General features: G+C 33.1%; 1 protein-coding gene across 1 annotated transcript; it reads right to left on the reverse strand.

The window, feature by feature from the left end:
- Positions 1-456: 456 nt before the first annotated feature.
- LOC123538725 (uncharacterized) lies at positions 457-22071 on the reverse strand. The gene is made up of 6 exons (XM_053535138.1): positions 21457-22071; positions 17409-17429; positions 15192-15257; positions 14366-14425; positions 1998-2213; positions 457-1741 (listed from the first exon to the last, which is right to left on the reverse strand). Exons 2-6 carry the CDS (start codon positions 17422-17424, stop codon positions 1575-1577), a joined length of 525 nt encoding a protein of 174 aa, XP_053391113.1. The 5' UTR covers positions 17425-17429; positions 21457-22071; the 3' UTR covers positions 457-1574.
- Between the last annotated feature and the right edge of the window lie 1982 nt (positions 22072-24053).

The following is a 24053-nucleotide window of genomic DNA, read 5'->3' on the forward strand; positions in this document are numbered from 1 at the left end:
ACTGACATCATGTTTCTACAGGTTTCTAGAGAACGCAGATTTTCTATTTTTATTTACAGTGATATTGACCCAACAAGACCCATATTCAATCACTGAGTTACTTACAGGCCAAGTTTCATTCAGCAGGTTCTAGACAAAATGCTTTAATGGAAAATATCCGCCTTTCATCTAATTAGTTATATGAATCGTTCACAACCTTAAACAATATCCACTAAAGTATTAAAGATGCAACACTCCTATTGATCTCGCTTAAATTCCTATGTATTGTTATAAAAAGTAATAACACATCTCTGTTCGTTTACGGAAAAGAAATAGTTAATACATACGTGTTTTTATTTGTAACAACAACTATGAAGTATGTGTAATTGCATGGAATTTGTACATTTTTAAGTTATATATTATAGTAAATTATATATAATATACAATATTGGAAAATGGAGACAAATGGAAACTTCATAATTATATTATGTTTATTTCAATAACAAGGTATTATTTTATGGTTAAATACAGATAAAGTTAACACATACTCAAAAATGAATAATTTCCTGAATATCCTTGTATCTTAGTTTATACAAAATGTATCACCAGCACGATCTTGGGGAATTGTAATAAACAGACTGCCGACTTCATTTCAGATTCCTTTAGATGTAGACATGACATTTAAAAGTTCAAATGCCATGTTGCTGCGTTGTTTAAATTCAAACAGATTAAAACGACATTCATGCCATATTTTGAAATGTTATTCATCAACTCCTTAATAATCAAATTGTGGACACGAACAAAGATGGTTATTATAAATAACCCTAACCTCATAAAATACAAAGAAAGGAGCTTATATAACAGTCACTTAAAAATTACCTCGACAAAAACCTTTTGTCGATTGTTTGCAAATTGTAAAGACAAATCAGGACTTCTAAAAGAAGCACCCTAATCAGAGACCTAGCCTGGGAATGGTATTGTTGATAATTTGTGCTGTGTTAAAAGGTTATACAAAGTATTTTTAGTGTTAGTTGTCGTTTATTGATTATCAGATTTTTTAACGCATGCATAAATGACTGAGTTTCAATGTTATCAGTAATGATCAATTTCCTGTAAATTGCCTAATTAACAGTTGATCATATTTACGCGTGATTGAAACGAATACGAAACATCGCTTCAGAAAATTAATCAAATTTCATGTATCATTAAGTCTGTATTAATATATTGAAAACCCAGTAAGGTAAATGTTTATGTTTAGCCGAAGTTTATTAACATAACATAACATAACATAACATAACATAACAAGTTATCATATGCAAACAGCACATATATAGTGTTCGAAAACTTTCGTAAGTCACGATTCCGGCCGGTCTGTCCGTGAGTATTGCATTTATTTTGCTGTGGATCATTGAATGCAGAAGTTATCGTTCTTTACCGTGCACCAGTTCATTCCAGGTGTATCACAGGTAGTGTTGTGCTCGGAAATTAGTTATACATAGGGAAAGTATTGTCAAACAGGATTTCTATGCTATCCATGACCATGGAAGTCATATGTTTTTTTTTCATTATCAGTTTGGTCGTCTTCCGTAGCCTAATTATTGTCTTGTGTTTTCAATAAATGAAAATGCAATGGTTAGCGCAACGTATATAACGAAAAACCCAGTGTCGAGCATGGCTGTCGCTTTTGCTACAGTAACAAGGGTTGTCCTCGATGGGCATAGGTCTGACATCACATTGAAATGTTGAAACACAAATACGCAATCTAGAAGAAAGAAACAATATCTTGTTTGCAACATTAAAGTGAGTTTTCATCCTTGAATGTAATATAGCACGTGTTTAAAAATCTGGTTACTGAGTAACGTTTCACTTTTAAAATTGCTAAACACATTTGTTTCAGTACATGAGCTAGCAAATTACTTTAAATCTACATTCAGTTATATTATTCAATTTTGCAAACAACATAATCAAACTTGTAAAATTACGTGTAACGCTAAGATTTTATGTTTTGTGTAACTTACTCATAATGAAAACTACAACGCTGATAAGCATACTGATGATAACGGGCAGCTGGAACAATAACCGCGTTGAAAGGTCTTTCATGTCTTCTGGCTTTTCATGACATATTCTCACAAATATGCAAACAAACCAAAATATGATACTGTTGCAACTCCTGATCAGAAGGTAAACACCGGTCGTGTACAGTATGTTGCATCCAGAAGTTATGCTGAAAACGCCTGAAATGAAATATGGAAAACAGACCAAATTCATATTTTAACTAAATTTCTACAAATAATTCCCCCTAACACAAATGTCAAGATGTTTTACTTGAATCATTCACAATGTAAAAATAACAGAATATTTACTTTTCTAGTGTTACTGTCAGACTGTTTTCACCGGAATTTACAGCTTATCCATGTACCTAAACAAAAGTTAAGATGTTGTGTATGCCTTAATATGCCTGAAAACCAAAAAGTATCGACAATGCAACAGTGCCACGCACTTCAGACACGTTCTGGTGTGCTTCAAATACCTCAACGAGATGTATCTAATTTAAGAACAAACTGACAATAGACTTCGTAGCAAACTAAGCCTTGAATTTTCTTTAACATTGACAAGAAGATTCTTTTACGGATAGCAATGTATGCTTGGAAAACGTAAATACTTTACAGTTGTACTTCGTATTCCATAGTTCTCCTGTTGTCTGTCTGTCTGTGCCTCTAAGCACAATATGATATTAATACAAAATGCATTCCTTATTTAATTATTCCGATACCTTTTTAAGAAAGAAAGAACATTCATCAATGGTACCAATTACGAGACACTAAAGACATGTGTCGTGCTTTTTGAAGCTTAGTTAAAATATTCCGAACGAAAACTGAAGTTTGAGAATATGGTTTAAATACTTGTCACAGATGGGCCTCTAAATATCAATAGTAGAAAAAATGTTATTGCATCATTATTCTGTGAATTTTTGAGATATTGAAGTATTTTTCTGCACTAATACTTCATTGAACTGAATTGTAATAAGAAAATATTAATTTTGAAACTTATGCAATTTATGCTTTTTATCTCCTAACCTCTGCAACGGGCCTTAAATTGAATAGAATACTTACGCGGGTGGATAGGCAATCGTAATTCACGTTCAAAAATCAATATTTTATCCCTCCTATATATTGACAAAAGACAATAGGTAAAGTCTTGATATGCGCACTCCACATTAGTCACTATAGACTACTATTTAAAAAAAAATGTTTTTGCTCGATAGAGGTAAGTAGTTAATTTGTTAGTTTCGGTATCATTTTGGAATTCTGATTTTGTTTAGTAAACTTCTGTTTATTCTAAAGTATTTTGTAACAAGAGGGTCCCGTAAAGGCCCTGTATCGCTCACCTGACCTATTGACCTAAAGATCATCAAGATTAACATTCTGCCCAAGTTTCGTTAAGATATGGTCATAGATGTGGCCGCTAAAGTGTTAAAAAGCTTTTCCTTGGATTTGACCCGGTGACCTAGTTTTTGACCCGACATGACCCAGATTCAAATCTGACCTAAATCTTAACATTCTGCCCAAGTTTCGTTAAGATATGGTCATAGATGTGGCCGCTAAAGTGTTAAAAAGCTTTTCCTTGGATTTGACCCGGTGACCTAGTTTTTGACCCGACATGACCCAGATTCAAATCTGACCTAAAGATCACCAAGAATAACATTCTGACTAAGTTTCATAAAGATACAGTCATAAATGTAGCCTCTTGAGTGTTAACAAGTTTTTTCTTTGATTTGACCTGGTGACTTAGTTTTAAACCCCAGATGACCCAATATCGAACTTGTCTAAGATTTTATTGAGAGTAACATTCTGACCAAGTTCCATTACGTTTAGGCCAAAATTGTAACCTCTAGAGTGTTAACAGCCTAATTGTTGACGACGGACGACTGACGACGGACGAAGACCGCCGACGGACACAGGGCGATCACAAAAGCTCACCTTTGAGCACTTCGTGCTCAGGTGAGCTAAAATCTTTAACTTTTCTGTTCCCTTTAAGCTGGTTTCGAGTTGTCAGGCCAATCGAAACAACTTTTTCTGACTTTTGTAAATTATTTATTTCAAAGGAGGAATCTAGGATGTTTCACTTGTATTAGAGGTCCAATTTATATTGAAAGTTATAGTGTAATGTTTAGTAAGTGCTTTTCACATAAACCGTATTTGTCAAATTTTCGTTGTACCCTAAGGAACACCGGTACTGCATTGTATTTTACCATGTATGTTAACGTTCTGCATCCCGGCATCTTATGCTAAACTATAAAATATTTAATTGTAGTTTAAAGATATTGTGAGCGTGTGTGGTGCATAACCATCAAGTTGTTCGTTCGTTTTATAAATGGTAGTCGAAAATACAGAGTTATCGTTCTTATCGGCTATTTGTTGTTGTGAATAATAAATGCAGCTAATTATCGTCTTGTCTAAAACAGAATGTATGTATAATAATATCCGTCATGTGTTTACAAATCGGATAGAAATATCCGTCCCGAGGGCACCTATGCATTAGGCGGTAACAAGGCTGTATATTGGACATTCCCCAAAAAGATATTCAATGGATTCAACATGCATCTGACAGAAATCACAAAGGTTCGATTCAATAAGACCTTGTTTTAATAGTAGTTTATTTGTCACTATTATTCTGTGTATAAATTTGTACTGCTAATTTCTAAATGTACTATCTATCGTTGCTGTAAAGATATTCCTATATATTGATTTCCATTTGCTTTTAAAGTAATGTTCTCCCATTTCACTTCGGTCTTATTTGTCAGTGTTTCTTTTTTTATCTGATGTTCATATAGAAATTTATTTGCCCTTTTTTGTCCGCAAACCATTTCAAAATAGCTTTCCTTTCTGAAGTTTGAGGTACATTTTCTATCTTGATTTTTTGTTCTAGTTCCGTAGGTATACTTTTTATTAAAGACATGCATTTGAGGTAGTCATGTTTAGGGAAGCTTTACAAATTTTTAACGTCTTCATATGTACCGAATTGATTTTTTTCAGAAATCGTATAAGTGTTCGAGATATAACACACCTTTGTCGAACCATGTTCTATAGAAAAAGGTTTTGTCGTTTATTTTTAATTTTTGTTGTTCCATATTATCTCTTTATTTGCATTTGTGCATTTAGAAAGAATACCGAATACCGAATTCATTCCATGTGTCGGTGCGACAATAAATCCAACCCCCCAAAAAAGAAAAAAAGAAAAAAAGAAAAAAAAACAACAACAACAAACAAATAAAAATCATTCCACGCTTAGGGATTTGTATTATAATTATTAAATATTTCTCTTTCATTTAGATTACATTCAGATATCAAATTTGCTTCTATCTTTTCTAGTTTAGCTATATAAATATATTTTATTTTTGATTTGTTATTATTATCCAATACCTTTTTAACCCAACACGCCTTCACGCCTTTAGTGCTCTATTAAACTTGAAAAGATCTATCATTTCTTATATCTCCATTGAAAAAGTTTTTCTTTATTGTTTCCCTTTTTATTTTGTCCGGTTTCTTATCCCTTATGAATTCAAACACATTTTTTTTTTGGTTTATTGCTTGTTTTGGTGGGGCTTGTAAAACAGGTTTTATATAACTATGACTTTTTCAATTTCCTATGCTGCCACTGTTTGAGGCAATTCTTAAAGGATTCAATTTTGGTTTCTATTTTTTTTTATTGTAACTTTTTCGTTTCTATATAAAAGGCAAATCGAAGAAATTGTGCAGAATCTGATGTCCATATAAACTTTTTGTTCGTACAGTATCTAAAACTTGTATTACGTATTGATCCAGCTTTTAATTCTTGACACTGTTTTCATTTAGTTTTAGACCGGAAATATTTCTTAAGTTGTCTAATGTTGTTGTTGGGTTTAACGTCGCACCGACACAATTATAGGTCATATGGCGACTTTCCAGCTTTTTAATGGTGGAGGAAGACCCCAGGTGCCACTCCGTGCATTATTTCATCACGAGCGGGTACCTGGGTAGAACCACCGACCTTCCGCAAGCCAGCTGGATGGCTTCTTCACATGAAGAATTCAACGCCCCGAGTGAGGCCCGAACCAACATCGATGAGGGGCAAATGATTTGAAGTCAGCGACCTTAACCACTCGGCCACGGAGGCCCCTAAATTGTCTAATGTACTGATTAACGTTTCAAAAGACTTTCTTGATCCATCAGTTATAAAAGTGGTATCATCAGCAAATAATACATTTTTAACTTCAATATCATTGATATAAATTCCTTTTACAGTTTTTTTTAGAATACAATTTGATAATAACTCTATACAAATGATAAACAAGTAGAGGGAAAGGGGATATCCTTGTCGTACGCCTCTTTCGACTCCAAACAATTCTGACAAATAACTGACATATAACTGTTATTTATAGTGCACCCTTTGCTTCTTTGTAAAACAGTTTTATCCATTTTGATATGTAATTACAAAAAATGAAGAATTCAATTGTTTGAAACATAAAGTTATTATAAGTGTCGGCCTTTCATAAAACCTAACTGACAATTGTTTATAATCGATGGTAAAACATTATTTATTCTATAAGCCATTACTTTAGCCATTATCTTATAATCCGTATTCAACAGGCTAATGGGTCGCCAGTTCTCGATATACGTTGTATCCTTGTTTAGTTTCGGTAAAAGCGTTATTAGTGTTTCCAGCTCTGTTAAAGAACTGGTTTCAGAGGAGTACTTAACGGATTTTATATAGTGTTGTTTTTAATCATTCCTAAATATTTTGCTAAACTTTGTTGTTAACCCATCCGATCCTGGACTTATATTGTTTTTCATACTTTTCAAGGCAATGCTGAATTTATGTTCTATAAATTCTTCTGTTTTATTTTATATTTCACTCAGAGTATCTATTTGTGGATCCATAAAATTGATGTGTGATGTTTTTGCACTTCTTTTATGTATAGATTTTGATAAGAACGTTTTTGCTCTTTCAGAATTCGTTTTTGATCAGTTATGATTGTCCCATTTACATGAATCTTTTCATAGATTTTATCTCATAGTTCTACTTTGCTAAGTTTGAGAAGAACCTAATATTTTTGTCATTAAATTCAACTTGCTGAGCTTTTGACCTGATAATTATTCCTTGTAACTTTTTCTCGTTTAACTCATTTAAATCGGTTTCATACTTATCATATTCCTCTGTAAGTTTTTCAATGTTGTTTCATTCTTGTCGTGTGAAATTTGTTTTTCTGTATCTTTTATTTTTAAATGTTATTCTGTTTCCTTATTTATCCTCTCCCGTTTTACTTTTGTGGCGTATTTTATATAAGTAAGTTGATTTCTAACATCACTGACCATGTTTAAAGCATAACAAGAGTGGAAGACTGTCACAAAATACGCCCGTCGTCGTGCTTGGCCTAATTCAAGGGCCATAATCCGAGAATGCCAGGGGAAAGTTGGCTGGTTATCGAACTTGGCCGAGATATGATGCCCATAAAACATTGTCACTAACTTCGGTGAAGATCGGATTAAAACTCTCCGTCTTGAGAGCGGACATGGCTAAATTCGAGTACAGTACAACTTCCGTAGAACAACATCTTTTGGGAGATAAACATATTTACTGTTATGTAGAGGTTGTTATTATGGAGAGATAAATTTGATAGTATATTTCAGCTTAGGGAAATTTTGATGATGTTGTTATAGAAAGGATTTTGCTTAAGAGAGGGTTGCTCTTGAGAGGTTGTACTGTAATTTAAGGGTCACAATTCAGGCGTGTCTGGGGAGAACTGGCTGGCTTTCGAACTTGGCCAAGATACTATGCCCACAAATATTATATGTAAGTTTGTGAAAGATCAACTGAAAGCTGTATGACTTAGAGAGCGGACAATGCTAAAACTGGATTTTTTTTTTATTTCCAATTTATATCATCATTTTTTAAAGCGATAAACATACGTATGACGTTTCCATGACGTCGCAAACATGACCCGTTTCCGCGCTTTTTACGTCCGTTAATGGTAGCGCTAAAATGGTATAAAACTCGATACTACAAACGTATTGTTGGCGTCAATGCATTAAGTTATATATCAAACGACAGAATAAAGCAATTTCTTAGTGATCATTAACATGAAAAGGTATTTTCTATCCGAATTTTCGAAGGAGGTGCGAAAACAGACTTTTGGTTATTTAAGAAAATTCAAGAAGAAAATCGCTTCTGATCCATTTTGCAAAAAATTGGCCATTGGAATTTTTGCCAAATTTTTACATGTCAAAATTCATTATGTTGTTAATGTCTGTGCCAAATTAGAAAAAGTTCACCGAAGCGTTTTTATAGTACAGCTGTTTGAATTAGAGCACTGCGACGCAATAAAGAACGTCGCTTAAGACATGACGTAAACACGTGAATATTTACATTATTAACCTTATTTTTACACCAGTGGCTGCAAAGATGGTGCTCTCCATACATATGTGGAACGATGCTTTCTAGCGCCTGTATTAATTCAGCTTCTCTTTTGTGTTTGTTTTGATTGACAGCGTATGTGAACTTTTTAATGAATGATGATTCACTTTTTCGGTTAATGATGGACAGACTCGACTGATCTTTTCAAGTTTATTGCCTACGGTCCGTTTTGTATGTGCTGGATCTGAAAATTTTACAATGTCGTTGCTGCAGAGTCATCGTCCCCTATAATATGTTTGTACTTCAGTCCAGAATTGCTTGCCTCTTTATGCAGTTGAACACAAATATCGGGCTCCATAGCTTTTGCAGAATGGCTCCAATGTTTTGGCATCTGTGAAGTTGACCATATTTAATTGTCTTCATGTAAACTTTGATAAGTTTTCACACACTTATTGTTACTTTCAAACATTACATATGTTGCAACAATATTTGTTACTTTTTTATAAACTTGAACCCGTATAATAAAACAGTTATTGACTGTTAAGCCATCGGATATGATGTGATATTCACCAGAAGAGGGCAATATTGACCTCTTCCAGTGAATATCATAGTATATCCAATGGCTCAAGGGTCAATTATAATATAATTTTCAAAACGAAATTAACATAAATAATTGACAGAAAACTCAATAAATATATTGCTCTTTTTCACTCTGACATTTAGAAAATTATTGTAGTTATATAGCAGTCATAGATAATTATCACTCTTACACGGGTGCGTTAAATTTGCATATATTTATTTTTATATGTGTATTTATTTTATATGACAAGTTACTTTGAAACAAGCATAATATTTTGATGGCAAATTTATATTTATAGATAGATTTATTGATAATATTTCTTTAGTACTAATATTTACGAGATTATCCTTTTTTTTTTCATGCAAAAATATAGCCAAGAGAGACAAACAGATACTGATTAAGTACGGCTGTTATATACATTCTTATTACAGAAACACAAAGTATAGATTTGTACCAGTATCGTGTTGACTTGTCAGGAAATTATCAGTAGCGCGGTACGGTGACCCCGATTAAGGGCGCATAACATGCGAGATTGTCGGCTATTATGGAAATTCCAAATGAATTCATATTATTGTTCGTTTTGATTGATAGAATCCTGTTTTACGGCCCTTTCAGTATTTCAGTTATGTCAGGCAGGTAGACAAGCTTACTACAAGCTTTTTGATTAAAATTATAACCATTCTTAATTTATTAAGATTTATTATACAGCCATTCAGTTATGTCAGGCAGGTAGACAAGCTTACTACAAGCTTTTTGATTAAAATTATAACCATTCTTAATTTATTAAGATTTATTATACAGCCATTCAGTTCAAACTTATTCTTTCTAAAATACGTGTAAAATAAAAGCTCTACATAATCCAGGATCGGGAACGGAATGAGTATCTTTTTGAGTGCTCGTTCTCTAGTGTATACTGTTAGTTTCTATTTGGACCAACATTGCAGACATTTTTTTATATTTTTATTGAATTTTAGGTAAGACAATATTGTGAACCAAGCCGCGAAACAAACGGCATCTGGACGAACATTCATCATTCTATATCGTTATGTCGTAATGTAAACGGAAGGGGTACCTGTCCGTTATGGCATGATTAAAAATTCATAATTTAGTCGTTTCTATTCAGGCTTTTTTCTTCGCCCTGTGCAACACATAACAGAAATACATATGTTATTTGAGCCGCGCCTTGTGAAAACCAAGATAGTGGCTTTGCAGTCTACGTCTGGTCAGGATCCATGATGTTCGCTAACGGTTTCTTAAATTGCAATAGGCTTTGAAAGCGAACAACATAGATCCTGACAAGACTGCGCAAGCTGGTCTGGATCAAAGCTAGTCGCAAAGCAACTATGTTGGTTTTCTCATGGCGCGACTCAAATAACATATGTTAAAACAGGTTGAACGATAACCATTTATGTCAATGTTTTGACGTGTAATCTTTGCAAACAGTACACGGCGGATCTTAAAATTCATACGTAATATTCAAATTTTAAAATTCCGTTGTACTGCTTGCAAAAGAAAAATAGCGTATATATATATAAACTGTCAACTTTTAGGACCGCCTACGTGGTATGATTCACTGAGATATCTCACTGATGGAGGACTGCGAGTTCGAGCCCCGCTACCGAACATGGCTCTTTATGTGAGAACACTTGGTAGTTTGTGTCGGAGGTTAGTGGTTTAGTACTGGTCGTTCCCAGGAACCATGTTTAGGGAAACTACCCGCCATTCTGTTGAAACGAGCTTAAAAACTTAATTCAGAAAATTAATCAACTTTTTTGACAGTCTTATTACTGTGGTACTTACTTAAATTCTATAAATCTGCCTTTAATTTTATCATTAATACAATTTAAACGAAATTCACATTCGGATAGAACTGTGCGGAAATGTTTGTATTTTAATTATCCCATGCTTACCTAATGCAGCTGTAACGTTTATTGAATAGGGCTTCCGTATTCTGTCGTATGGCGGTTCAGTTGATGTGGATGAACTGATCTTGGTAATGCCATAGCATTTCAGACATTTAAAATGTAGTACACTATATAGACCATACTTAGTTTCGGAAATTTAAAGAGGTTTTTCCAGTAAAGTCTTTCTCCGCATATTTTGCAACCATTGTCATATATATATTAACAAAATATGCTAAATCGATGATTCTTCTACCTATTTTGCTTTTCTCCGTTTTATTATCACTCCCGACACTCCTTTCTTCAAAAACTTAACTTTTTTAGTCTTCTGAATAAAAAATGAAGCATTTCTGAACTGTCCGTATTTATCGCGACATACTTTAGAGAGCAGCTGAGTTTGAAAAAGATGCATGAAGTGGATATTGAAATGAACATCAAGAACTTCTAGTAATTTAAAAGATACACACTTTTCATTGAAAATAATTTGGAATACTGCATGTTAGGAAATGTGTAATATTTTTACGATTAGATTGAAATATTTAATTCATGTCTCATAACTGCTTGTTTATAGGTTTCCAGGTAGAATTATGACAAGCCATTTAAAATAAACACATGTAACGTTACATAACGATTACACGTCTTTTAACGACGCTACAGTAGTCAAGTTCAAACGGTTGTACTACAAAAACGCTTCGGTGAACTTTTTTTCTATTTTGACACAGATATTAACAACATAATGAATTTTCACATATAAAAATTTGGCAAAAATTCCACGGGCCAACTTTTTGCAAAATGGATCAGAAGCGATTTTCTTCCTGAATTTTCTTAAACAACCAAAAGTCTGTTTTCGTACCTCCTTCGAAAATTCGGATAAAATACCTTTTCATGTTAATGATCACTAAGAAATTGCTTTATTCTGTCGTTTGATATTTAACTTAATGCATTGACGCCAACAATACGTTTGTAGTATCGAGTTTTATTCCATTTTAGCGCTGCCATTAACGGACGTAAAAAGCGCGAAAACGGGTCATGTTTACGACGTCATGGTAACGTCATACGCATGTTTATCGCTCTAAAAGATGATGATATAAATTGGAAATATCTTCAAGTTTACTTTGGTATATAAGACTATTAGCAAATCTTAAATTTTGACAAAGTACCATTACCCCTTAAATGGCAATAATTCAAGAGTGCCTACAGCGATTTTGCTGGTTATCAATCTTGGCCGAGATATTATGTCTATAAACTCTGACACTAAGTTTGGTATAGATCGAATGAAAACTATTTAACTTATTATCTTTTTTAGTGGGCGGACAAGGCCAAATTGGCAGATTTCGAGTAATTCAAGGGACATAACTCAAGACTGTCTGGTGCAATTTTTCTGGTTATTGAACTTGTCTGAGATATTATGCCCATAAATATTGTCACCAAGTTTCGTGAAGATAGGATTAAAACTAATTGACTTTAATTAGAGAGCTGACATGCTTGAACGCCGCACGCCGCGGGATTTCACATAATACAGCACGCTCTTTCAGAGACGGGCGTATAAAAAGTGAAGTTTTGCAACTTTATATTAAAAATATTGAAAAAATACCTTCAAGGCCATAAAACATTTAGATTCGGGCAAAAACTTTAGAGTATATCAGAATACCGGAAACAAACACTTGTTTTACGCCTTACTCTATGTTATATATTCGAGCCTCTTCCTCTGGTCGATATATTTCCCGGTGATGTAACGTCCCGGAAGTGATATACACGTGGTCAATGTATCTCGCCTAGATATGATTACACAGAGCTGCGGATCTTAGTTCCATTGTTTTGCCTTAATCGGCAAGTTGTTGATCTTTATACCCGACTGAGGTAGCTCAGTTATTTAAACACCAGAAATGGGGAGCATGAATAATTTAGAATGAGCTTAACGTCTTCGCTATTTGATGGGACAGTATTTAAGTAGTGAAATTATTTAACGTGCTAGTTTGTTTGAGACTGAAACATTTGTTACGCCACTGTTGAAACTTTATATTAAGATATCTCGGACTAAAACTTCTGTAACACTGGACTCAATCGTAGGAAATGAGCTCGTCATTCATTTTATCGCTTTTTCATTATTTTCCCCTTTCTTCCTTTTAAGAAACGAGTTTTTGATATTTTATTCAATCTGATTAAAACTGAAACGTTATGCCTAATTGATATAGGAACGAATTTTTTCTAACGTTAAGAATTTTTTCATACTTTGTGAATTTGAAGAACATTAGTTTCCAAGACAAACAAGTGAATAAAAAACATAGTGCACCAAACTCGTTTTCATTTTATAGGGCATTTTCTTCACCTACTGTTTAAGTATTTCTGAAATTTTGTAAAATTGAAAAAAAATAATTGTGGTACTTTATAAAACATATAGTATCCCATTTAATGTTAAAGGGATTTCATGTTTTACAGGTTAATATGAATACAAGGTGGTGTCAGTATCATATAAGCATAATTGTCACTAACAAACCCCTTACATTTTGCATGTTGACATAATTACCTCACCCACTTTATTTTAAATGGAAAAAATGTATTTAGATCTTCAAAAAAAATTCTGACGGTAAGATTTTAAAAATATTTTGAAGATATAATGACACCCAAAAACGCTTCAAAATGGAAAGAAAAAAATTGGGGTCACCCTGCATCTAAGAGATTTATTCAGAAAAAAACTGTCAAAAACTGGTGACTTTTGATATTTTTGTTCGTTTTGCTTTAATTAATATTTTCTAAATAACTAAATAAAATAAAGTGCTGTCTTGAAAATGTTTATTTCAATAATAGCTTATTAATTATACATGTATCAGTCAGGAAAATATCAAAACCAAACCTGGTCAACATTCATAGATATTTTAAATAAGCTACCCCTACCCCGTTGTAAAACTTAAGTCAATTTTAGGCAAATGACAGCCAAAAATAAGGGTGAACATGTTCTTTATCGCAAAAAGCAGAATCTATTTGGTCAAATGGTACTCTATTAGCCATATTTTAATTATTTAGCCTTAATTTTGGCAAAGCTTTTGTTATAAATCCATATTCGAAGAAACATTTTTCAAAATGGCGGATATCCTAAAAAAAAAACGAAAAAAAACCCCGCTCGTACATCATTAAGCAGGTGCTGAAAAAGATGGTTTCAAGCTTATCCATGCACGTCAAGTTATATGTTATACATGAAAATTGTCTGCAACATACAATTCATCACGTTTCTAGTTAAGACTTTACTTCGGTTATCGCAAATTCAGTATTTGTTGCTTCTAAAAGACTTTTGTTGCAAAACTGTAAACGTTTTTACCCTTTCAAAACAAAGATGTTTTGTTTTCCTTAATTAACTGAGAAAAATTGAAGCAGTATACCATTGATCCATCTACAGAAAAGTGCCCAGTCTTTTTTTCTCCGGCAATTTGAAGTAACTGAGGTTAGACAGAATTATTCAATGCATCCTGTTAATTCTGCGAATGATAATTATAATTTTGCTAGCTATATATACCTGTGAAAAAACGGAGGATGGTAATTGCCGCACCTAATAAATGTAATATGATCGACACACCTGAAAAATAGAACAGTTATGTGATAACTTTGTAATGCCTCAACAATTGATATCTGTAAAGATTGCCGTTCTTTCGAATCTATTGCATTGTATTATATATTTGATAAATGTATACGTTGTCGTAAAATGAATTGGACAATTTATGTAACATTTCTTTATGATATTCTAGTTAGCCTTGGAACAGATGTAGACGTTTCTTGGATTGTCCTGTTCTAGTAATGCTTCTTACTTATCACTGTGATAACTGATACCAGGAATTCAATTAATTTTGAATATTAAACTATTCAATTACAATTAATTGAATCACTATTATATGTTTCTGGCGTATAAAGTAATAGTGTCACTCTTTTCCATTAAAATTTTGGAAAATTCACTAAGTCTTTAAGATTATATCGCTCTATGGTCCGTTTCACTGTCTTAAAATCAGGTTTCATATCTGTAACTACATGCGCTATGTTGTCAGATATCGCCAGTGAAAAATTAAGGTATCAGAAAACATTCAAAACATGATTGCAGTCGTGGCTAGTTGCTGACTGGGGTAAACACTTTCAACCATACATCGGTATCACACGTCGATTTGATATTCCATAGAAACGACAAATGACTTTGCTCTTGATTCATACAAACTAGATAAAAGTAATGCAACAGCAGAATGAAAAGTAATTTTTAATGTCTTTTACTACGGTATGTCACCATAGTAACGAACTCTTAAATAGCCTTGAAGTTCTTGGTTTAATTGTTAAGAGGAAGTTTGTAGGATACATACATTTTGTACGTTTTTTACTATACATCCCAAGAAAGAACACAACATTGTGCATGAAGTCTTCTATTTCTGAAAAGTTAGAGGATACAAAACTTCAAGTAAAGGTTACAAATATTATAAGTGTTACATGACAGTTACATATATGCATCTAATTCGCTGTGATTATACATAAATTATACGTGCTCATCGTCTTTCACTTTGGTTATATGGAAATGGTATTTTTAATCATCTACTGTATCTTGAGCTTGCTTAAATCCATTATCAAAGGTATGAATAATAGATATGTTTAGAAAATTATCATTTATATAAGGTTTTGATTATCTATTCTAATTGAAAACCGCTATGCCCCAACGATAACTTGATAGTTACAAACATGACAATATGGAATTAAAAATGTTCTAACATGTTAAAATTTAAATATTTCTAGTCTTAGTACCAAATACAAATCAGCTCAGTGGTAAAGCATATTGTCCATGTTAAACAGTCCTTTTGCCGTGTAGGTTAGAAACTTATATATATTTCATTTTACGTAAAACATTTACATTATTACATGTGCTCTGTGACGACCGAGAAATATCTAAAGCCGTTGTGTTAGATCAGAAAGGTTTAACATTACTTCAAACATTCATGCACCTAATATGCGAATAAGGAACATAAAATTATGTTATATGAAGACATATGTGCAAATGCAATTCATCGAAGGAAGAAACGATAATATGGGAACGAAAACGAACAGAAAAAAAAAACAATTGAAAGGAATCTGAAAAAATCCTCATGGGGATTCGAAGTAATAGAACTATTAGCTTATATTCAATTGTTATCTGCATTTTACCAGAATGAGTTATGTTGCCGTATATTTAAATGAGCGGATTGGTAAAATGAAACAAATACTAATATTATTTTGTCAAGTAATGTGACAGCATTATGATTTATTATTTTATCTGTTACCGTGAAATAGACTCGTCCTCGCGTTTCAGCGGGGATCTCGTTATCAGTGCGGATGAAATATTAATTTATAGGAAGCATGAGTATAAATTGATTTATATTTCTGGTACTGTATGTGCTTTGGTTTAATCTACTAAATTTATCAGTATCCCAGTCTAACACGTGTTTACATGCGTGATAGTAGCGTGTTAAACGATTTTAGCCAATCGCCTAGCGCCGTTCGAGCGTGCCCCATGAATTGACCAATCGACTTATTTCTAAAAACTTTCTTTGTTTACAAGGTGTCGGAGCTTTTTGTGTGTGCTGGATTTTCGGAGCTATTTTCAAACAGATTTGTATAAAAAACCCGTTCCGCCCTCCTTTACATGTACATCTCGGTAGTCATCACCTATTGTTACGGTGGTTTTACATCTCCAACTTATGCCAAATTTGATTTTATATTGCGTTTATTTTACTTCGTTGTTCATGAAATAAACCGTCTGACTCGGTGGGTCAGATATCTCCTGACACATTGGGTCAGACATTTTCAACCATATCTTATCTTGGTTTTCTTTGGCATAATGAACAAGGGTAGCCAGGTCCAACAACAAGAAATATAAATACTGTCATTCAACAGAGAAGTATACGTGTGTAAATGAGGAGATTGCGTGTAATTAATCATGAATGCGCGTTTCATACAACCTATTACAGAAAATTGATATTCTATTTTATTTCGTTCAATACTTACTTGTTTATATTATCATAGTGTCAACACATATTAGCTTCCTGTTACTGCACTAAATGCAGAACCAAAAAGATGTTTTAGTGCCCTCACCCAAACAGATTGGGCATCAACAAAAATTTAGCAATCTGTAGACAGTATAACACGAAACGTAATCCCTATAATTTCATCACACAATTCACATGTGTAGGGTTGAAATAAACAAAACACCTAATTGAGTAAGTATATATCCTACCAACGTTACACTATAATAAAGCGCCGTGTAGCACCTTAAAGAGATGTGTTTATGGAATTACGTTTTCGTGGTGACATTTGCAACACTGATTGCGTTAGTCTTTAATGCAGCGCTTTATTTCTAAGTCACATAATCCTACCTACGTTTGAAAGTAGATAATTTAGTTAAATCCACTTAATACATAAGCAACAAGTGATTGAATATACGTTATGAACCGAAATATATGCTAAAACACAATTTCCATGAAGTGACTCATTTGCATATTTCATTTATGTTACAGGGGAAAAGCACACACATATTTGATAAAATATATAATTACCTTGTACAGTACTCATGTTTCCTGAAAATCATAAATTATATTAGAGTTAGCTATCAATTTTACTGATCTTCACCTTCAATTTTCAGTAATCAAGTCTAGTGGTTAAGGTGTCGGCCGCTCAGCCTATTGGTGTTTGGTTCAAGCCTCATCGAAGTCACGACTATGACTTCTGGTATGACACCAGTACTGTTTTTCCAGAAAGCTGAGTCGAGAGTGGTTAAAATGAGCTTTCATCACATTCAAACAATCTTAAATAAATTAGTGTAAACTAATCAAGAAATTATCTTAATCATAGGACAAGACTTGTGTCACCAAAATGATATTGATGAGACAAGTATCCTTTAATGTATGTTGTAGTTACCTTTTTTCATGACATTGTCAATATTTGACAGCAGTTGACAGACAAAATGGAATATTTTGAATGTCTTAAATCAACAGCTTTTCTCTGAGATATGCCTCTCGGTTAATTCGACTACTTGTAAAGAGGTATTGAAAATATGTAAAATATCAAAACATAAAACAGGAATTGTAGAATTCAAGAAAATAAAAATTGTTCATAGTTTCCCATGCTGCTGTAACATATTAGATTAACAATTATCATTCCATCAATTTGCGATAGGCCAAATTCTTAAAGTCAAAGAAATAGTTGTTACTGAGTGAAATGATGATAATTTATCAAATTAAATTTGAATTAAGCTCAGCAAAATTGATTTTAAAATAAACTGAAGGAGAACGTTATTAACTAGAAACTACTCCAAAGTTACTCCTCTGTAATAGCAGTACTGTAATTTATGTATTTAATTATTTAATTATAATATTTTACTGGACTACTTTCATTGCAGCTCAGTACTATATTTCCACCTAGACTCCAACATTTTATGTTTGTTTTTGGATTATATATATATATACACATTTTAGTATTAGACAGCACAAGGAAAATGTGTGTTAGAAAATTCAGATTGCACTTTACTATTATTAACTACTTTAAGGATTTTTAGTATTAGGCGTAGAATATATACCAGTTTTATTTGTTTAAATATGCTGATTCCATGTTTAATATGTTTATAATGTTCACTGTAACTTCAAATTGAAATGCTATGGAAAGAATGAAAAAAATAAATTTATACGGAAAGCCAGGCAACTCAATTGATAATCACTAAACATTTCAAAACAATAATATATTATTTAAAAAAAAACAGTTCAGTGCCTATTCTAGGTCTTTCTTACACATTTCCCCCAAACAATCTATTTTAATAACCTTATGTTTTGTCTAAACGTAAATTTCTTGTGCAATAGATCCGATGTTCCCATATGCCTAATATAGTTACTTGCATGAAAGGAAAAACATGATAACAGCCCATGGATAAAAAACTGGCCTATGGTACGTCCTGTCAATAAGGAATTACAATGATAATTTATGTATTTATTTAAGATGAACAACGCAATACCAGTTCCAAGCCCTGGTTAAGCTAAGGCACACAGTACGCAAGTGGTGGTCTAAGCACCTGTTTGGCATTAGCAAAACCACGATAACCCTGTACATAGCAGAACATATATTAAATATTTATACTGTCAAGATAAATATTAAGGACAGATAAAAGACAAAACAGGATGTTTTTTGTTAAGGCTTTCTTTAAGGATTTCATGATAAGCTACCTTATGTTGAGAATTCGAAAATCGTAAGTGTTTGTGTGGAAGGATATGATGCATTTATGTAAAGAAAATTTGGACTTTACTTATATTATGAATTATATTTGAATCAGCTTTTGACAATTAACACTGTGCTATACAATATTAGAACAACTTTATTTTGACCGAATAAATGTATTACTCCTACAAATAAAAAACTTATAACAAGCCAGGTTGTTTATGAGACCATTCACATAAATCAGCATAAAAGACATAGTCCGCATAAAGGTAGCTCTACAAATCAATCTATTCAACCGAAGGAGCAATTCATCAAATGTTCTGTGTAATATGACGAATGTGCTGAAATTACGAACGAATATTTTAAATTTAAACCCATGGCAACATATGTGGACTGCTACTTTTAATATGCTATAAGTTAAAAGACATGACTGGTGCTCCATTAAAACTGTTTAGAGATGTGTGTGTTTTGCAATCTGTAATTTGATATATTTCAGTCACCAATTAAGCACTGCATATGATTGCAAAATCAATTTCGTTTAATTTATTGCCTACGTGATATTCAGCTATTCAAAATTCATGTCCTTCAATCTATTTATGTTATGCAAATAGTAACACCGTGAAACGTTTGCATATCAGCAAAACGTCATGTTTTTAATGATTAATTCATCCCTTTAAGTATTTATTTTATCCACTGTAAGCCGTGGTATTACCTCCCTCCCCGCAGGATAGTATTGTAGGTACCTGTTGATTCTTCGATCCGTGGTCTCTTTTCTTATCTATCATCTATCACTGCATACCAGTAATTATTATGAGAAAATTTGGCCTATTTTGCAAAAGAAATTTAAGAGACCTCTTGCGACGTTGAAAGTTCTTTTTTTTTTGAACGTAAAAACATTTTTAAAACATTGAGACTACAAATTGAAAAGTAATTTGATTACAAAACATTGCATTTACCACAATGAAAAGATATATAGTATTCTTTTATTTCATATGGACCAATACACATTTAAATTTGCTTGTCCTTATTTGTGTCAGAACAATAAAGCAGGAAATATTAGATTATTCAGTGAAAATAACACAGGTGAAAAAGATATTAAATGGTTCATAAACGTACACTCGTGTTGCATGAACATCTTATATTTATAACTAAATACTGACATACTTTAAACCAATCTGATCTTGTTTCTTCAAATCAACTCCATTATTCAATGGATGATAATACACAATTCTGTTCTCAGCAACTTCTTATTGTTTTTTTTTTTGTCAAACCGATAATAAAGGTTATATGGAGCCTTAATAGTTTTGGATTGGATAGGAAGACCGGAGCTGCTCCTGTGAAACAGTTGTCACTACTCATGGCCAATGTCTCAATGCGGCAAATATGTGTTTGTATAATTTCCTTTTTTCAATACATTACAGTATAAGGGCCCAAAAGGAACATGTAACATTCGTATCAAAAACTGTACTTCGCGCGAAAGTTTTCAAGTTTGCACCCAACCTTTTAACTAAAAAGACGCGTTGCTATACACGATCACACAGACTATTAGTAGAGCATTAATAAAATGATCAATAACAAAAAATAGATTTATAAACAAACGGACATAAACATACATGAGGAATGAACACCTTAGGGCACGGTCCTGGGAAAGTCTAGGTGCAAACAGATAATATTAAATGATATGAAACACACATGCACGCACGCACAGACACCTAAACACTTATCTTTCATAACGTTTACTATAACTTACTGTATTTATTATCATTTACTATCATTATCTGTCGTAATCTACGGCGACAAAGTAATAAGCAAATATTAAGATGTGAAATTCATGTCGACGAAACAAATATATGTTATCAAACAGCTCACCAGCTGGAGCAACGAAAAAGATTACTGTTTCCATGTAAAAAGGAAAACCTCGGTGCAATTTTCAGTTACAACACGGAAATTTGACGTCACGATGGTGCCATATATACTACTACATTTGATCTATAAAAAGACCTTTCAGAAATCGCTATGACATATGAGACCGGTAATAAAGCTTTACGATTATGTAATGACCTACAAGAATCAAAATACGTTGCAGAGCAATGTTTTAACACATCTGAACAATGCTAAATGGTTATACGCGCGAGAATAATTCACCCGCGCTCGCCTTCTTGAAATTAGTCCGCAAGCGTCTAACCTCATCGAATTGTTCCGTCAGGTTTGAAATATGGTTCTGCTTTATATTATTTCTTAATTCAAAGCTCAAGTCGGGGAACACTTACTCATCAAACAATGAGAGATTTCTTTCCGCAGGTTTTATGATTTTGTTTCTACCCCCGATAAATTAATGTTAATTGAGTTAGATTGAATCTGTCTCAATAAATGCATTGAACAAATGAATAAAAGTCTTACCTGACGTTTCCTTTCGTAACGAGTATGGGATGTTTCCTTCAAGAGTTGTTTCCTAATCTGAAATACAGACAGAGCACTTTCATGTATTAGATATATGACTGATAGCTGTTTCGATTTTACATTTTTTAGAAAATTCTCAAAGGGTTTGTTCTGTCTTGCAAAACGTCTGACAATTTCTATCACAAAATACTAAAACCTTAAAAGTACTAGAATTTGAATAAACACGCTTACATTTTTTTTTTCGTTTTCACGCTTTATGAAAATCTCGCTTATCATCACTATTTCTGCGAAAAGAACAGATAAAACGTTTTAATAAAATATCAACAGTACAATTCAAAACGTTTATTCCGTAGCATATCATAAATAAACCCCTAGAAGATTTTTTAAGATCTTTCACTTTATTATAAACACAAATGGTCTGTATATACCAAAAAAAAAAGCAAGAAAGAAAAAAACAAAAAAACGAAAAGAACAACACTTTTATGCGTTTAAGAATCATATGGACAACAACGCAAACTTGCCGTGTGTATGTGTATTTAGCACACCATTCGAGTATTTAAACATTTCAACCCTTATCATGCTGAGCACAACTGATTCTGCCTTTGCGACCGGTGTAGACCATGACCAGGCTGCATATCCGTGCAGTCTGGTTATGATTTGCACTGTTCGCTGTTCAGTCAGTATCTTTTCGGTAAGCACCCCTTTTTACAGAAAATGGCATTGTCCAAACTGAATGATGGACAAGTGCGTTATAGAAATTTAGCAGGGTATAAGGCATTTTTATGTATAACTTTTTGAGAAAAATCAACATAAATGTTGATACTGGCAATTGGTCACTAATGCAGATTAATTCAAACGTTTTCAAATTACACTCATTTTAATGCAACTTAGAGCTTTCAAAGAGAAGAGAATATTTTGTTCTACAGTATTTCATATCACTAATTTGATCAAGATATTGGAACTTCCAGGCAATACCATGACCATCATACTTGTGTTAATAGAAATAACAACTTTCAAGGCGGCAATTTTAGGGTTATACTTTTGTTCATTAAAAACCAGTTACTGTTTTAATCATGCGTAAAATTAACGGAAGTCTTCGAAAATATATGAGTGACACATTAATTACCTAATACCCTTTATTATTTATTTGGCATTTATTAAAATATTAAGCATCGAGAAGTTGGCACTGACATCGAAGATCGAAAATCGAAATTAAATTTCTAGCCAGCTTTAAATATCGAGCCAGCTCGAAGATCGAAATACAACATTGAATATCAATTTCGTGCTAGCTTTTAACTTTCTAGCCAGCTCGAAGATCGAAATTCAAGATAGAATTTCGAGCTGGAATTGAATTTCGAGCCAGCTCGAAGATTGAAATTCAGATTTACTAAACCTTGAATATCGAGCTGGCGTGAATTCCGAGCCAGCTCGAAGATAGAAATTCAGATTTTCAAAAAAAGTTGAATTTCGAGTTCGGGTTGAATTTCGAGCCAGCTCGAATTTCGAAATTTAGATTTAAAAAAAAAGGTGAATTTCGAGCCAGCTCGAATATCTAAATTCAGATTAAAAAAAAGAAGTTGAAGTTCGAGCTGGGGTTGAATTCGAGCCAGGTCGAAGATCGAAATTTAGATTTTGAAAAAGTTGAATTTCGAGCTGGGGTTGAATTTCGAGCCAGCTCGAAGATCGAAATTTAGATTTTGAAAAAAGTTGAATATCGAGCTGAGATTGAATTTCGAGTCAGATCGAAGATTGAAATTCAAATTTTTAAAATGTTGAATTTCGAGTTGGCATTGAATTTCGAGCCAGCTCGAAGATCGAAATTCAAATTTTCAAACAGCTCGAAGATCGATATTCAGATTTTTTCAAAAAGTTGAATTTCGAGCTGGGGTTGAAGTTCAAGCCAGCTCGAAGATCAAAATTCTAATTTTCAAAAAGTTGAATTTCGAGCTTGAGTTGAATTTCGAGCCAGCTCGAAGATCTAAATTCAAATTTTCAAAAAGTTGAATTTCGAGCTAAGATTAATTATCGAGCCAGCTCGAAGACCGGTATTCAGATTTTTTCAAAAAGTTGAATTTCGAGCTGGAGTTGAATTTCGTGCAAGCTCGAAGACCGATATTCAGATTTTTTCAAAAAGTTGAATTTCGAGCTGGGGTTGAATATAGAGCCAGCTCGAAGATCGAAATTCAAATTTTCAAAGAGTTGAATTTCGAGCTGGGATTGAATTTCGAGCCAGCTCGAAGATCGAAATTCAAATTTTCAAAAAGTTGAATTTCGAGATGGGGTTGAATTTCGAGCCAGCTCGAAGATCGAAATTCAAATTTTCGAAAAGTTGAATTTCGAGCTAGGGTTGAATTTCGAGCCAGCTCGAAGATCGAAATTCAAATTTCCGAAAAGTTGAATTTCGAGCTAGGGTTGAATTTCGAGCCAGCTCGAAGATCGAAATTCAGATTTTCGAAAAGTTGAATTTAGAGCTGGGGTTGAATTTCGAGCCAGCTCGAAGATCGAAATTCAGATTTTGAAAAAGTTGAATTTCGAGCCAGCTCGAAGATCGCAATTCAGATTTTGAAAAAAGTTGAATTTTGAGCTGGGGTTGAATT

This window comes from Mercenaria mercenaria, unplaced genomic scaffold (genome assembly GCF_021730395.1).
Source record: "Mercenaria mercenaria strain notata unplaced genomic scaffold, MADL_Memer_1 contig_4521, whole genome shotgun sequence".
NCBI lineage: Eukaryota > Metazoa > Mollusca > Bivalvia > Venerida > Veneridae > Mercenaria > Mercenaria mercenaria.